Below are 15,922 nucleotides of genomic sequence, written 5' to 3'. Positions count from 1 at the left end.
AATTGAAATATATGGCTAAATATGAACAATTATTTATTTATTTATTTTTTTAATTGTCATAGCTTCTGGAGGACTCTGTAGAGCAATGGAGTTCCAGGTTGACGGCAAGGCAATGTTCTGAGTGGATTTTAGATAAAATGGCTCTCACTTTGAGGCTTCTATGTATTGCAACCTTGAAATGCTGCCAAAACATTCAAATTATTATTTAAACTGGCTTGTGCTGAGTACAGCTCCATAGATCTTCGAAGCCCTTGAAGCTCACCCAAGTGACCACCAGACATCTAAATGTAAGTAGGTTCCAGCAAGTGTCACTAAATAATAATCATGACTGTGAACCCTGGCTGATTTTTATCCTGTCCTAGCCTGGGGTACTGAGGCTAATTGTAGCACCTAACTGAGATTAGCTAACTGTATGGTTCAGTTCAATATGGCTGTTATAAACTAAACCATGGAGCGAGCTGTACGATGTAGTTTTTGCTTTTTCATGGTAGTGGGTGTCATGGCAGAAGCTGATGGGTTGCACTCTGATACATGGCTGGTATCCACTTGAAAAAAATTATTACATTTATCAAGTGAGTTGATCACCAGAAAATAAGAGTCAGCATATGCTAGAATTAATTAAAATAGTTATATGGTTATTTGAAATCAATAATATTTTATTAATTTTCTATGTCTTGGAGCTCATTAGTCACAGCATATCTATGAAGTACCTTATGAAGCAGTCATGTGTCCATGTCCACTGCTGTTGGGAACACAACAGATCAATGGCATAAATCAGCTCCCACATATCACCGTTGAAATCCATTCCATATTCATTACTTGTTTGGAATCTTACTTTAGGACTCTGCTGCATTGCTATAAGGAAACTCGAAACCAAACAACTTACATCCAGAGGTGGATTCTAGAAATCAAACATTTAAATATAAAAAAATTAAACATTTCCAGTATTTTGAATATATAACAGAAATTAGGTGGTGCAGTGGACTAGCTCAATATGCTTTCACTTCTGGAACTTGGGATTGAAACCAGATAAACAGATTGGGTAAAAGTTTCACTCTCTGATGTAATGATATCCAAAAGCCATTTGTGGTTTTCCTCTGCTTCAGTATCTCAATAAAGACTGAGATAGTAACAGTGCAAAGGGCAAAGAGAGGAAGGAATTCCTGAAATGTATACAAGAGGACTTCCTTGATCAGTGTGTTTCCAGCTCAACGAGGAAGGAAGCCATGCTGGATATATTTGAGGTGTGAAGTAGGGCAAGTGGAGCATGTTTCAGTGGGAGAGCATTTGGGGAACAGTGATCATATCATCGGCTTTAGAATAGTTATGGAAAAGGACACGGTACAATTAAACTTAAAAATATTTAACTGGAGTGCTAACTTCAGTGAGTTGAAAAGGGCTCCGACCCAGGTGGATTGGAATCAAAAATTGGTAGGCAAAACAGCAATTGAACAATGGGAGGCCTTCAAAGCGATGATTCAGGTACAGAGTAGACACATCCCTATGAGGGAGAAAGGAAGGGCATCCAAAGCTAGAGCTCCCTAGATGACTAAGCGGCAGAATTTGCAGTCGGTGTGACAGCATTACGCCACTGAAATGGACAGCAAGTTCGGGATTTCCACATACTCTTGCGCTTGAGTAAAATTCCAAAATTGTAATCTATCAAGTTCCTACTTGACAGATCATCCACTCCGACTGTGAAATCCTTATTGCTGGCGCAGTTAGGCTAATCAGCCAGCAACTGTCAGCAATTACGCAGTAAAATTTTACAGCTGGTGGCAAACTGGCGCAGGAGCGTAAGGGGAGGGGATATGCAGAGGCTTCAAATATACACACATCATGATAAAAAAATCTTCAAAATAAATATCTATATCCACCCAACTATCTCCTGATCCCAACACAACTCTATCAAGAATGAGAGACTAATTTATTTATTAATTTACCAGGGTGAATGAAACTACATTACTGAATGGGCATCAGAGATTTCTGTTTCATGATTGGAGCACTGCCCCACATGATCTCAAGTACACTTACGTACATGGTGCGCTCCTGGTATCCATGGGCCACTACACTGCGCTCAACTCCGCAGCTAAAACAGTACAAGTTTTCGAAGGAGTCCTTGCATCAGTTAAGTGCGGATTTCCTTCGGAGGTCGGCGGCATATTCCTTAGCTACGCCGCTGACCGTAATTTCAGGGCCATAGAGTTTAAAATGAGATAGAAAAAGGAGGCTTGTAAAAATTGTATGTTTCATAATACAGTAGAGAACCAAGCTGAACATAGAAAGTACAGAGGAGTACTGAAAAAGAGAATAAAAGAGGCAAAGAGAGAATATTGGAATAGATAACATAAAAGGAAAGCCAAAAGTATTTTATAAACAAATAAACAGTAAAATGATAGTCAAAGAAAGGGTGGGGCCGATTAGGGACCAAAAGCACACGGCATGACTGAGGTAATAAATGAGTACTTTGTATTCGTCTTCACTAGGGAAGAGGGTGCTGCCAATGTAACAGTAAATAGGAGGTGGTAGTGATATTGGATAGGATAAAAATACAAATAGAAGAGGTACTTGGAAGGTTGGCAATCTTCAAAGCGGAAAAGTCACCTGGTCCGGATGGGATGCATCCTAGGTTACTGAGGGAAGTAAGGGTGGAAATTACGGAGGCTCTGGCCACAATCTACCAATCCTCCATGGATATGCTGGGGGGGGGGGGGGGGGGGGGGGGGGTGTTATTGCCAGAAGAATGAAGAATTACAAATGTTACACCACCGTTAAAAAAGGGGGAGGCATTAACCCAGCAGCTACTGCCCAGTCAGCCTAACATTAATGGTGAGGAAACTTTTAGAAACAACAGTGTAGGACAAAATTAAGTGGCATTTAGGAAAGTATGAGCTAATCAATGAAAGTCAGTACGGATTTGATAAGGCAAATTGTGTTTGACTAACTTGATTGAGCTTTTTGAGAAAGTTATGGAAAGGATTGATGAGGGTAATGCGGTTGATGTTGTGTATATGGACTTTCAAAAGGCGTTTGACAAAGTACCACATAACAGACTTGTTAATAATACAACAGCCCATGGGATTAAAGGGAGTAGCAGCATGGACACAACATTGGCTAAGGAACAGAATGCAGAGGTAGCAGTGAATGGTTGTTTCTCAGACTGGCGGGAAGTATACAATACTATTTCTCTTGTGGTTGATATTAGGACCACCGCTCCTTCTGATATATATTAATGAACACGGTTTGGGCATACAGGGCATAATTTCAAGTTTGCAGATGGTACAAAGCTCGGAAATGTAGTAAACAATGAGATGCAGAGAAGTGTGAAGTGATACATTTTGGTAGGAAGAATGAGGAGAGCTAATATGAACTAAATGGCACAATTTTAAAAGGGGTGCAGGAAGAGAGAGACCTGGAGTGTATGTACACAAAACTTTGAAGGCACAGGACAAGTTGAGAAGCAGAGAAGGTTAAGGTTAAGGTTAAGAGGAGATCTGATAGAGGTGTTCAAAATCATGAATGATTGATATAGAGTAAATAAAGAGAAACTGTTTCCAGTAGCAGAAGTGTCAGAAACCAGAAGACACAGATTTTTAAAGCATCAAGTTGCTATGATCTAGAATGCACTACCTCAAAGGGTGGTGGAAGCAAATTCAAAACAGAATTGGATAAATACTTGAAGGGAAAACAATTACAGGAAACATACTAGGAAAGAGCAGGGAAGTGGGATTAATTGGAAAGCTCTTTCAAAGCATCGGCACAGATAGACCAAATTGCCTCCTTATGTGCTGTATCGTTCTATGATTCACCTGCAGCCCTTGGGAGATTTGCTGGGCAAACATTCTTGGCCTGCCCAATAGTTGGATGTTGACCAAGGTGGGATTATGGCCCTCAATAAAACGTGAGCAACACGGTTCTGATTGCTGCAAGAGCCTTACGTAAAATACATTTGACCAGTCTCAACATAGTTTCCAGTTCATACATATCTACAGTACAAAGCTACCCAGAATGTAGTCTCAATTAGGACTCAACCGAAGCCATACTGTAGCTCTCATACCCCTTTCTATAATGGCCACAGAAGAGAATGTTCCCGCACAGAATCACAATTCAGCTCTCCAACCATAACTCACCTTCCCTGACCGTCAACAAAATTATTAAAGCACTACACCCTTGCTGACCTATTCATGAAATTTTCCAGGAATGCAGATGTTCAACTGGAAAATCGTATCTCTGTATCTCTCCAATGAAATACACCTGATGTTATACAAGCCAAACCAGTTATTCTAAACTTATCTACCATGTCCCCAAACCTCACAGACTGTAATGCAGACCTGAACACTTCCTTCTCCCTCATCCTGTTGGTAGCAGGATATGTAACCAACCTTTTTGGCATCCTCACACCAAAATAGAGTTTCCACCATGTGACCTGTATAACTCCTTGTTGGATCGAATTGTACCCCCCACCTCCACCCAAATTGAAATTAGGCCCTGACCTGCCAACCTCTCACCCCATTGAGATTGAAATCCAGCCCCAGGTCGTCCCTCCTTCCCCAACCAAACTGACAACAAATCTCATCCATTACAAATTAGTTGCCCCTTAGTGATATAGCTATCCAGCCCATACTTACTCCTTCCAGAATGTAATGCGGCCCAACACTGTAGACCATTCACACCCCTTAATGCTGACACCAAAATGCAACCTGCACCCAAACAGCAGAATCTCCCGATCCCTCTCTTCCCACCCAGTTTCGCCTTCCTTCCCTCTTTTCTCTGCTCTACTTTCTCCCTCTCCCATTCATCCACACAGTGTTAAAGTTTTCTTCATAATCTCTTCCAGCCACCAGTGTCACAGCCCTTCAATGCAGCAGATTTAAACCGCGGCGGTGACAGAATCGGCAGGGAAAAGGGAGCGGAGAGAGAGAACAAAACAAATCCAAGGTGTGACATCACAAGACAACAGGTAGGTGATTGGCTGGTGAGTAATAGTGATTTTTTTCCCCTCTAAGCTCAGCAATGGTTTAAACTAAGAGCTGGGGAATTATAATTATTACTTTATTAAATTAATAACGTAACTAAATAAACTAATTATTTAATATAAATAATCGTTTGAATAAAAACTTTAACTAATTAAATTAATTCAAGTTATCAATAAGCAAATAAATAACAAATTCTAGTGATGGCAGAGCAGGTTACGTGCCGGGACTGTAGTATATGGGAGTTTGTGGACAGCGAGACAGGCCAGGATTCCCACAGCTGCAGCAAATGTCTCTGCCTTCAGTCACTCCGGCTTAGAGTCATTGAAACATAAGGGAGAGGAAGGAATTTCTGGACAGTTTTACCAAGAATACAGTCACATACCAGAGGAAAGCACAGATTCAAGAAGGGGAGAGTGTGACTGTTATTGAGCTGGGTAGCCTTAGGAGAAGTTGAGAAAGAGGTTCCTCAGATACTGGTCCTGTCCAACAGGTATGATGTATTCGCTACCCGAGAGGACAGGAGAAAGACTGTGGGGAAAAGTAAAGACGTTTTACTGCATTTATATAGGGCCCTGGTGAGACCACACCTGGAGTATTGTGTACAGTTTTGGTCTCCTTACCTAAAGGAGGATATACTTGCCATGGAGGGAGTGCAATGAAGGTTCACCACACTAATTCCTGGGATGGGGGGATTGTCCTATGTTCTCGGCCTATATTCTCTAGAGTTTAGAAGAATGAGAGGTGATCTCATTGAAACATTCAAAGTTCTTACAGGACTTGACATGGTAGATGCAGGGAGGATGTTTCCCCTGGCTGGGGAGTCGAGAACCAGAGGTCAGAGTCTTAGAAGGGGTCGGTCATTTAGGACTGAGATGAGGAGAAATTTATTCACTTAGAGGGTGGTGTATCTTTGGAATTCTCCAGCCCGGAGGGCTGTGGAGGCTCAGACATTGAGTATATTCAAGATAGAGGTCGATAGATGTTTGGATATTAAGGTAATCATGGAATATGGGGATAGTGCAGGAAAGTGGAGTTGAGGTTGATCATCAGCCTACTCCTGTTCTTATGTGGCAAAGGCTTTACACGAGTAAGATGGGCGGGGGGGGGGGGGGCGGAGGGGAGAAGGGAGAAGGGATCTACAAGAAATGAAAACAGCCTAAATATAAATAAAACAGGAAAGGAGAGCTTGGAAAAGAACAAAGTAAGGGAGGACATTGATGGCCAGGGAATAAATAGTTATAGATCATCATAAGCAGTGCCTTCTGTATCGAAGAAGTTGCTTCCACTCCTGAAGTGAGTTCTTTGGTGGCTGAACAGTCCAATACGAGAGCCACAGATTCTGTCACAGGTGGGACAGATAGTCCTTGAGGGAAGGGGTGGGTGGGACTGGTTTGCCTGCACTTGATTTCTGCATGCTCTTGGCGTTGAGATTCAAGGTGCTCAGCGCCCTCTTGGATGCACTTCCTCCACTTAGGGCGGTCTTGGGCCAGGGACTCCAGGTGTCAGTGGGGATGTCGCACTTTATCATGGAGGCTTTGAGGGTGTCCTTGTAACGTTTCCACTGCCCACCTTTGGCTCGTTTGCTGTAAAGGAGCTCCGAGTAGAGCACTTGTTTGGGAGTCTCGAACTATGGTGCCTGCCAGCGAAGCTGATTGAGTATGGTCAGTGCTTCAATGCTGGGGATGTTAGCCTGGAAGAGGATACTGATGTTGGTGCGCCTGTCCTCTCAGGGGATTTGTAGGATCTTGCAAAGACATCATTGGTGATATTTCTCTAGTAACTTGAGGTGTCTGCTGTACATGGTCCATGTCTCTGAGCCATACAGGAGGGCAGGTATTATTACAGCCCTGTAGACAATGAGCTTGGTGGCAGTTTTGGGGGCCTGATCTTCAAACACTCTTTTCCTCAGGCGGCCGAAGGCTGCACTGGTGCACTGGAGGCGGTGTTGGATCTCGTCGTTGATGCCTGCTCTGGTTGATAGGAGGCTCCCGAGGTATGGGAAGTGTTCCACGGTGTCCAGGGCCGTGTCGTGGATCTTGATGACTGGGGGGCAGTGCTGTGCAGTGAGGACAGGCTGGTGGAGGATCTTTGTCTTACGGATGTTTAGCGTAAGGCCCATGCTTTCGTATGCCTCAGTAAATACGTCGACTATGTCCTGGAGTTCAGCCTTTGTATGTGCGCAGACACAGTAGTGTAGCGTACTGTAGCTCGACGACAGAGGTTGGGTGGCCTTGGACCTGGCCTGGATTTCTACCTCGTGCAGTGTCGGGGTCTCACTGAGGTGGTGGCGGATAGCATGCTGCAGGATGGAGTCGAGAACACTCGAGTCAAAGGCAGAGTCTCGATTGAGGAGATCTTTGAAGTGCTCCTTCCAGTGGGCCCTGACTGCCTCGGTGTCCTTGATGAGTTATGGAATAGGAGTGTAAAAAGATGGTTAAAATAAAGTGAGAGCAACTGCTATTAAAAATGAGTTATACTACCTGTACAGCAATGCACAGTGTCCGGAATAGAACAGGGGAGCTGGAGGCAATCATGCATTGCGAGGAACCAGACATAGTAGGGATTACTGAGACATGGCTACACAAAAATCAGGACTAGGAATTAATCATTGCAGGGTATAATGTATTTAGAAAAGATAGAGGGGGAAAAAGGGGAGGTGGAGTAGCTGTACTTATTAGGGATAACATAATGGCAGAAGAAAAATGTGATATAGCTGTCAGCAAGACAGAAATAGAATCCATGTGGATAGAGATAAAAGATAATAAAGGATCAATCACACTAATAAGGGTAGTCTATAGACCACCTAATAGTGGAAGGAAGGTGGATGAAGAGATATGCAAACAAATTAGGGAAATGAGCAAGAAACATAGAATAATAATCATGGGGAATTTCAGCTACCCTGATATTAATTGGAGAGAAAAGGTAGGTAAAGGGGATAAGGGAGTGGTGCTCCTATAATGTCTACAGGACTCCTTTCTCACCCAATATGTAAAAAGCCCAACAAGAGAGGATTCGCTATTGCATCTAGTAATGGGGAATGAACCAGAGCAGATAAGAGAAATAAAAGTAGGGGACCATTGAGGCAATAGTGACCAAAATATAATACGCTTTAAGATAATAATTGAGGACACAAGTATGACCAAGACCAGGGTAATAGATCGGAGAAAAGCTGATTTTGAGGGGCTAAGAATAGAAGTTAGAAAAATAAAATGGACAACAATATTGCCAAATAAACAATGACATAGAGCAGCAATGGGAAATATTTGTAATTGTATTCAACACAGCCCAGGAAAACTATATTCTGCTAAAAAAAGAACTAAACACTAATGAGACATCATGGATCAATAAAACCCTAACAGAAAAATTGAGGGTAAGGAAAGCATACATCAAGTACATGGACAGCAGGGGAGAGCATAATAACAATTACAGGAGGACATTAATAAACTTGCAGAATGGACATATAATTGGCAAATGAAGTTCAACACAAATAAATGTGAGGTATGACAATTTGATAGGAAGAAGACGACGACCTCTTATTACTTGGAGGGTGCGAGTCTGGGTGGGATTGGGGAGCAAAGGGATCTCGGTGTACAAATACACAAATCACGAACAGTAGAGAGACAGGTTAACAAGGCCATAAAAAAGCAAACCAAGCACTAGGGTTTATTTCAAGAGGAATAGAATTGAAAAGTAGTGAAGTTATGCTAAACTTGTAACGAACCTGAGTTAGACCACACTTGTGGAGTACTGCATACAATTCTGGTCGTCATATTATAAAAAGGATATAGAGGCAATGGAGAGGGTACGGGGAAGATTTACAAGGGTACACTGATCAGGAAAGGATGAACAGGCTGATTGTTTTATTATTTTTTTTTAACGATTTAGGTTGTGATGGCGTGGGCTATGTATTGGGAATGTTTTTGTGGAGTTTCTTTTCAGGTTTTTTTTCTCCCCAGGCATCTCTTGGAACGCTCCCGGGCCAGCTCTTTTGCTTGGGATTTTCCTATGCTAATGCCCAAGAGAGGTGTGCAACGCCTCCCTTAGTGCTGCACCCCAGACTTAGGGCCCAGCTGCCCAATTTTGATGACTGAGGCACAAACTGTTCCGTTCCGCCCCGCTGCTATTACCACCCTGAAATCATCAGTCGAAAATCCAGCCCTTCAAATTAAAAAAAAAAACATATTTTTCTCTAAAACATATAATTTAATTCAATTAATTTTTTAAAAAGTGGTGTTTTTTAAATTAATGTTTGTGTTTAATTGTTTTTAAGGATATCCCCATTCATAGTACTGGGAGCTCAGAGCTCCCATTACTATGAATGAGAATACTACATTTTCATTGGTGGTCCAGGCCCCCGTGATCCCAGGAAGCGCTTACGTTCCTGGGATGCGCGGGACTCTGCAGCTAGACCCGGGACCCGAAGTCTTCATTGGAGCGGGACCACCAGGTATTTGTTTTTGTGGTCGGAGGCGTCCGCCCGCGAGAAGCCTCCGACTGTAATTTTTGGCCAATTACCTTTTATTTTCTTACATCAAAACTAGAAATGATATGTTACTACTTATCTGACTGATAAACTCAATGGTAAATGCTTTTTTCTCAGGTTAAAAACACAGAAGGAAAATGCTACTATGAAATGTGGAAGATTCTGGTTAATAATAGCAAACCAAAGAAAGATTTCCACAATGCACTATTAGACTGAAAATGTAATAAATAGACAGTACCTTCTCCCAATTGAGGTATGCGCTCAAACAATTCAGAACATCTCCTTTGGCACGTTGCTTAGCAACAGCTTGCATAGATTTATTAATTGGTCCTTGGATAGAAAATATGTTCTGCCAAACACTTATGATGAGCAACAACAGTTTGCTTGAATCTGGAAAGTCTGGAAAAACAGTATTACCAAATAGTAAGGTTGGTGTATGCGATAAGCAGGACAGTACAAATCTATCACCTGCACACTTGTGACATATGGAATTGCAATTAAAATATTTTCAGATGAAATGAAACAAAACTGAACTACAGACCAAGCAGAATACCATCTTGTAAGAAATTCAGAAAAGCAGGATTTGAGACATCAGCTTTGTACCTTACAAAATAGAGTAATTCCAGTTGAATAAAAAAAAACATTGAATGTTTCTTTCTTACAAATTGTTTCTGAGACTGAAATACACTGGAGTCTCAATATCTCAAAATCTGAGTTACCTGGTAAAAACTTCAAACTATCAAGACTTTGACTACACAAAAATTCCTGCTTCTGGTCTGCACTCACTCATCTGCACTCATAGGTTGCTTGTATCTGCTACAGGGAAAGGTATTTAGTATTCATGAATCTCACCTAACATCAATGCTGTCGCGTCGTCGTACTTTGACTTCAGTGCTGGTCTGCCAGTCTCTTGCTCTCCATTCTCCGACTCCTTGTCAGCGTACAATATGCCATCCTCCCCTGTCTGACTCTACGCAGCATAGGAAGAGTCAGTGTGATACTGGGAGTTTGAACAGTTAGTGCTATGCTATCCTGCTGGGTTTGCGCTAGATTTATCTGTTTGAAATTGCAGGGGCCCAGTAACGTAGGAAACATCTGTTCTCACTGTTGCTTCTTCACAAATGGACTTTAGAACACATGCTGACCAGCAAAGAGGGAAGATCAGCAGACCGGCACTGGAGTTGACGTTTGACCAGGTTTAGTGCTATAGCTACTGTACTGAACTTTCAGGCAGTCTGAGAAAGTGGGACACAATGCCACAGTGTTGAGGTGAGGGGAATTACCAAGTAAAATTCAAAGCAATTTAATCATAGGGACCAGAACACAACAAAACTTTGATGTATGAAGGCACTGATATATTAAAGACTCCAATATAAGACATGTCCTGCAATGTGACTGGTGGTTATAAACTAAGGCAATGAAAGAAACAATCCTACTTTAGTTTACTAAAAGAAAACAAAAAACTGTATGTTAATAGAAAGTCATAAGTGGGAAATTAAGTATCCGGAAGTTCTGCACTTTACTTTAAATAAATATTTAATAAAAACATTTTTAAGCATGGATTCCACCACTTTTATGTTCTTTCCCTCAACACACATTCAAGTAATGTGATGGCGAAAAAGGAGGTGGAGACCATATGGTTCCCTGCGGAGAGGTGCAAAGAAAATTTGCAGATTTATGGTCTTGCAGATTGACTGCCAGATAAAGATTTCTGTAAATACTAAATTTTGGAGGGGAGGGTGCAAAGAGAGAGCCACGATTATGAAATTATTTCAATTCCTTGCCCTATTCTACCTGGAATACAGAGCTATGAAACATAGAAAATAGGTGCAGGAGTAGGCCATTCGGCCCTTCGAGCCTGCACCACCATTCAATAAGACCATGGCGCATCATCACCTCAGTACCCCTTTCCTGCTTTCTCTCCATACCCCTTGATCCCTTTAGCCGTAAGGGCCACATCTAACTCCCTCTTGAATATATCCAACGAACTGGCCTCAACAACTCTCTGTGGTAGAGAATTCCACAGGTTAACAACTCTCTGAGTGAAGAAGTTTCTCCTCATCTCGGTCCTAAATGGCTTACCCCTTATCCTTAGACTGTGTCCCCTGGTTCTGGACTTCCCCAACATCGGGAACATTCTTCCTGCATCTAACCTGTCCAGTCCCGTCAGAATTTTATGTTTCTATGAGATCCCCTCTCATCCTTTTAAACTCCAGTGAATACAGGCACAGTCGATCCAGTCTCTCTTCATGTCAGTCCTGCCATCCCAGGAAATCAGTCTGGTGAACCTTCGCTGCACTCCCTCAATAGCAAGAACATCCTTCCTCAGATTAAGAGACCAAAACAGAACCCAATATTCCAGGTGAGGCCTCACCAAGGCCCTGTACAACTGCATTAAGACCTCCCTACTCGTAAACTCAAATCCTCTCGCTATGAAGGCCAACATGCCATTTGCTTTCTTCACTGCCTGCTGTACCTGCATGCCAACCTTCAATGACTGATGTACCATGACACCCAGGTCTCGTTGCACCTCTCCTTTTACTAATCTGCTGCCATTCAGATAATATTCTGCCTTCGTGTTTTTGCCACCGAAGTGGATAACCTCACACTTATCCACATTATACTGCATCTGCCATGCATTTGCCCACTCACCTAACCTGTCAAAGTCACCCTGCAGCCTCTTAGCATCCTCCTCACAGCTCACACTGCCACCCAACTTAATGTCATCTGAAAACTTGGAGATATTACACTCAATTTCTTCATCTAAATCATTGATGTATATTGTAAATAGTGGGGTCCCAGCACTGAGCCCTGCGGCACCACACTAGTCACTGCCTGCCATTCTGAAAAGGACCCGTTTATCCCGACGCTCTGCTTCCTGTCTGCCAACCAGTTCTCTATCCACGTCAGTATATTACCCCCAATACCATGTGATTTAATTTTGCACACCAAACTCGTGTGTGGGACCTTGTCAAAAGCCTTTTGAAAGTCCAAATACACCACATCCACTGGTTCTCCCTTATCCACTCTACTAGTTACGTCCTCAAAAAATTCTAGAAGATTTGTCAAGCGTGAATTCCCTTTCATAAATCCATGCTGATTTGGACCGATCCGGTCACTGCTTTCCAAAAGCGCTGCTATTACATCTTTAATAATCGATTCCAGCATTTCCCCCACCACCGATGTCAGGCTAACCCGTCTATAATGCCCTGTTTTCTCTCTCCCTCCTTTTTTTTTTTAAAAAAGTGGGGTTACATTAGCTACCCTCCAATCCATAGGAACTGATCCAGAGTCGATAGACTGCTGGAAAATGACCACCAATGCATCCACTATTTCTTGGGCCACTTCCTTAAGTACTCTGGGATGCAGACTATCAGCCCCTGGAGATTTACCGGCCTTTAATCCCATCAATTTCCCTAACACAATTTCCTGAATAATAAGTATTTCCTTCAGTTCCTCCTCCTCACTAGACTCTCAGTCCCCTAGTATTTCTGGAAGGTTATTTGTGTCTTCCTTCGTGAAGACAGAACCAAAGTATTTGTTCAATTGGTCCGCCATTTCTTTGTTCCCCATTATAACTTCACCTGAATCTGACTGGAAGGGACCTACATTCATCTTCACTAATCTTTTTTTCTTCACATATCTATAGAAGCTTTTGCAGTCAGTTTTTATGTTCCCTGAAACTTCCTCTCATACTCTATTTTCCCCCCTCCTAATTAAACCCTTTGTCCTCCTCTGCTGAATTCTAAATTTCTTCCAATCCTCAGGTTTGCTGCTTTTTCTGGTCAATTTATATGCCTCTTCCTTGGATTTAACACGATCCTTAATTTCCCTTGTTAGCCACGGTTGAGCCACCTTCCCCGTTTTACTTTTATTCCAAGACTGGGATGTACAATTGTTGTAGTTCATCCATGTGATCTTTAAATGTTTGCCATTGCTTATCCACTATCAACCCTTTAAGTATCTTCCGCCAGTCTATTCCAGCTAATTCACGTCTCATACCATGAAAGGTACCTTTCCCTAAGTTCAAGTCCCTAGTCTTTGAATTAACTGTGTCACTCTCCACCTTAATAAAAAATTATACCATATTATGGTCACTCTTCCCCAAGGGGCATCAAACAACAAATTTGCTAATTAGTCCTTTCTCATTACACATCACCCAGTCGAGGACGGCCAGCCCTCTAGTTGGTTCCTCGACATATTGGCCTCGAAAACCATCCCTAATACACTCCAGGAAGTCCTCCTCCACAGTATTGCTACTAGTTTGGTTAGCCCAATCTATATGTAGATTAAAGTCGCCCATGATAACTGCTGTACCCTTATTGCATGCATCCCTAATTTCTTGTTTGATGCTGTCTCCAACCTCACTACTACTGTTTGGTGGTCTGTGCACAACTCCCACTAGCGTTTTCTGCCCTTTGGTATATCACAGCTGTACCCATACATATTCCACATCATCCAAGCTAATGTCCTTCCTTACTATTGCAGTAATTTCCTCTTTCACCAGCAACGCCACCCCACCTCCTTTTCCTTTCTGTCTATCCTTCCTGAATGTTGAGTGCCCAGCCTTGGTCACCCTGGAACCATGTCTCCGTAATGCCAATTATATCATATTCGTTAATAGCTGCCTGCGCAGTTAATTCGTCCACCTGATTACGAATACTCCTCGCATTGGAGGTGCAGAGCATTCAGGCTTGTCTTTTTAACACACTTTGCCCCTTTAGAATTTTGCTGTAATGTGGCCCTTTTTGACTTTTGCCTTGGGTTTCTCTGCCCTCCACTTTTACTTTTCTTTTTTCTAGCTTTTGCTTCTGCCCCCATTCTACTTCCCTCTGTCTCCCTGCATAGGTTCCCATCCCCCTGCCATATTAGTTTAACCCCTCCCCAACAGCACTATCAAACACTCCCCCTGGGACATTGGTTCCGGTCCTGCCCAGGTGCAGCCCGTCCGGTTCGTACTGGTCCCACCTTCCCCAGAACCGATTCCAATGTCCCAGGAATTTGAATCCCTCCCTCTTGCACTATTGCTCAAACCACGTATTCACCTTAGCTATCCTGCTATTCCGACTCTGACTAGCACGTGGCACTTGTCGCAATCCTGAGATTACTACCTTTGAGGTCCTGCTTATTAATTTAACTCCTCGCTCCCTAAATTCAGCTCGTAGGACCTCATCCCATTTTTTTTTTTACCTACATCGTTGGTACCTATATGCACCACAACAACTGGCTGTTCGCCCTCCCCCTCCAAAATGTCCTGCAGCCACTCTAAGACATTCTTGATCCTTGCACCAGGGAGGCAACATACCATCCTGGAGTCTCGACTGCAGCCGCAAAAACGTCTATCTATTCCCCTTACAATAGAATCTCCTACCACTATAGCTCTCCCACTCTTTTTCCTGCCCTCCTGAGCAGCAGAGCCACCCATGGTGCCATGCACCCAAGGTGGTGTGTGTGTTTTGGAGGGGGATGACTGCAGGGGGACCCCTGCATGACCGTCCTTCCACTGCTCTGCCTGATGGTCACCCATTCCCTATCTACCTGAGTAACCTTTAGCTGCGGTGTGACCAACTCACTAAATGTGCTATTCACGATATCCTCAGCATCGCGGATGCTCCAGAGTGAATTAATGCACAGACCACATTGCGGCACTGGAGCTGCAGCTGGATACACTTCCTGCACATGTAGTCGTCAGGGACACTGGGAGCATCCCTGAGCTCCCACATAGCACAGGAGGAGCATGACACAGGTCTGGGCCCTCCTGCCATGACTTACCCCTTAATTAATTTTCCCTAAACTCCACTAAAATTAAAACTGTATTCAAAATAGCCCTAATAATTCTAGTTAATGTGCTCAAACTGAAATTTATTTAATAATGTAAGATTTTACTTACTGAGTGGGATCTGATTAATACCATCAATTATAATTTCACTAGGGCATCCAAAATAACATAGAAACATAGAAAATAGGTGCAGGAACAGGCCATTCGGCCCTTCGAGCCTGCATCGCCATTCAATATGATCATGACTGATCATGCAACCTCAGTACCCCACCCCTGCCTTCTCTCCATACCCGCTGATCCCTTTAGCCGTAAGGGCCACATCTAACTCCCTTTTGAATATATCCAACGAACAGGACTCCACAACTTTCCGTGGTAAAGAATTCCATGGTTTCACAACTCTCTGGGTGAAAAAGTTTCTCCTCATTTCGGTCCTTTTTGGCTTACCCCTTATCCTTAGACCTGTGTCCGTTGGTTCTGGACTTCCCCAACATCGGGAACATTTTTCCTGCATCTAACCTGTCCAGTCCCGTCAGAATTTTATACGTTTCTATGAGATCCCCTCTCATTCTTCTAAATTCCAGTGTGTATAAGCCTAGCTGATCCAGTCTTTCCTCATATTCCAGTCCTACCATCCCTGGAATCAGTTTGGCGAACCTTCGCTGCACTCCCTCAATAGCAAGCACT

The 15,922-nt window shown here is 42.9% G+C and overlaps 1 protein-coding gene across 2 annotated transcripts in view; it reads right to left on the bottom strand.

The window, feature by feature from the left end:
- Positions 1 to 15,922, bottom strand: part of ice1 (KIAA0947-like (H. sapiens)) — a 121,935-nt gene that overhangs the window by 22,420 nt on the left and 83,593 nt on the right. For both annotated transcript variants that reach the window (XM_070880769.1, XM_070880770.1), the window contains 2 exons: positions 9,698 to 9,858; positions 711 to 901 (listed from right to left, as the gene is read on the bottom strand). In XM_070880769.1, the coding sequence (XP_070736870.1) occupies positions 711 to 901; positions 9,698 to 9,858 (352 nt within the window). The remainder of the gene's footprint in view (positions 1 to 710; positions 902 to 9,697; positions 9,859 to 15,922) is intronic.

The sequence above is a fragment of the Pristiophorus japonicus genome, chromosome 5 (genome assembly GCF_044704955.1).
Source record: "Pristiophorus japonicus isolate sPriJap1 chromosome 5, sPriJap1.hap1, whole genome shotgun sequence".
Lineage (NCBI taxonomy): Eukaryota > Metazoa > Chordata > Chondrichthyes > Pristiophoridae > Pristiophorus > Pristiophorus japonicus.
This window is presented reverse-complemented; position numbering and strand designations above follow the sequence as displayed.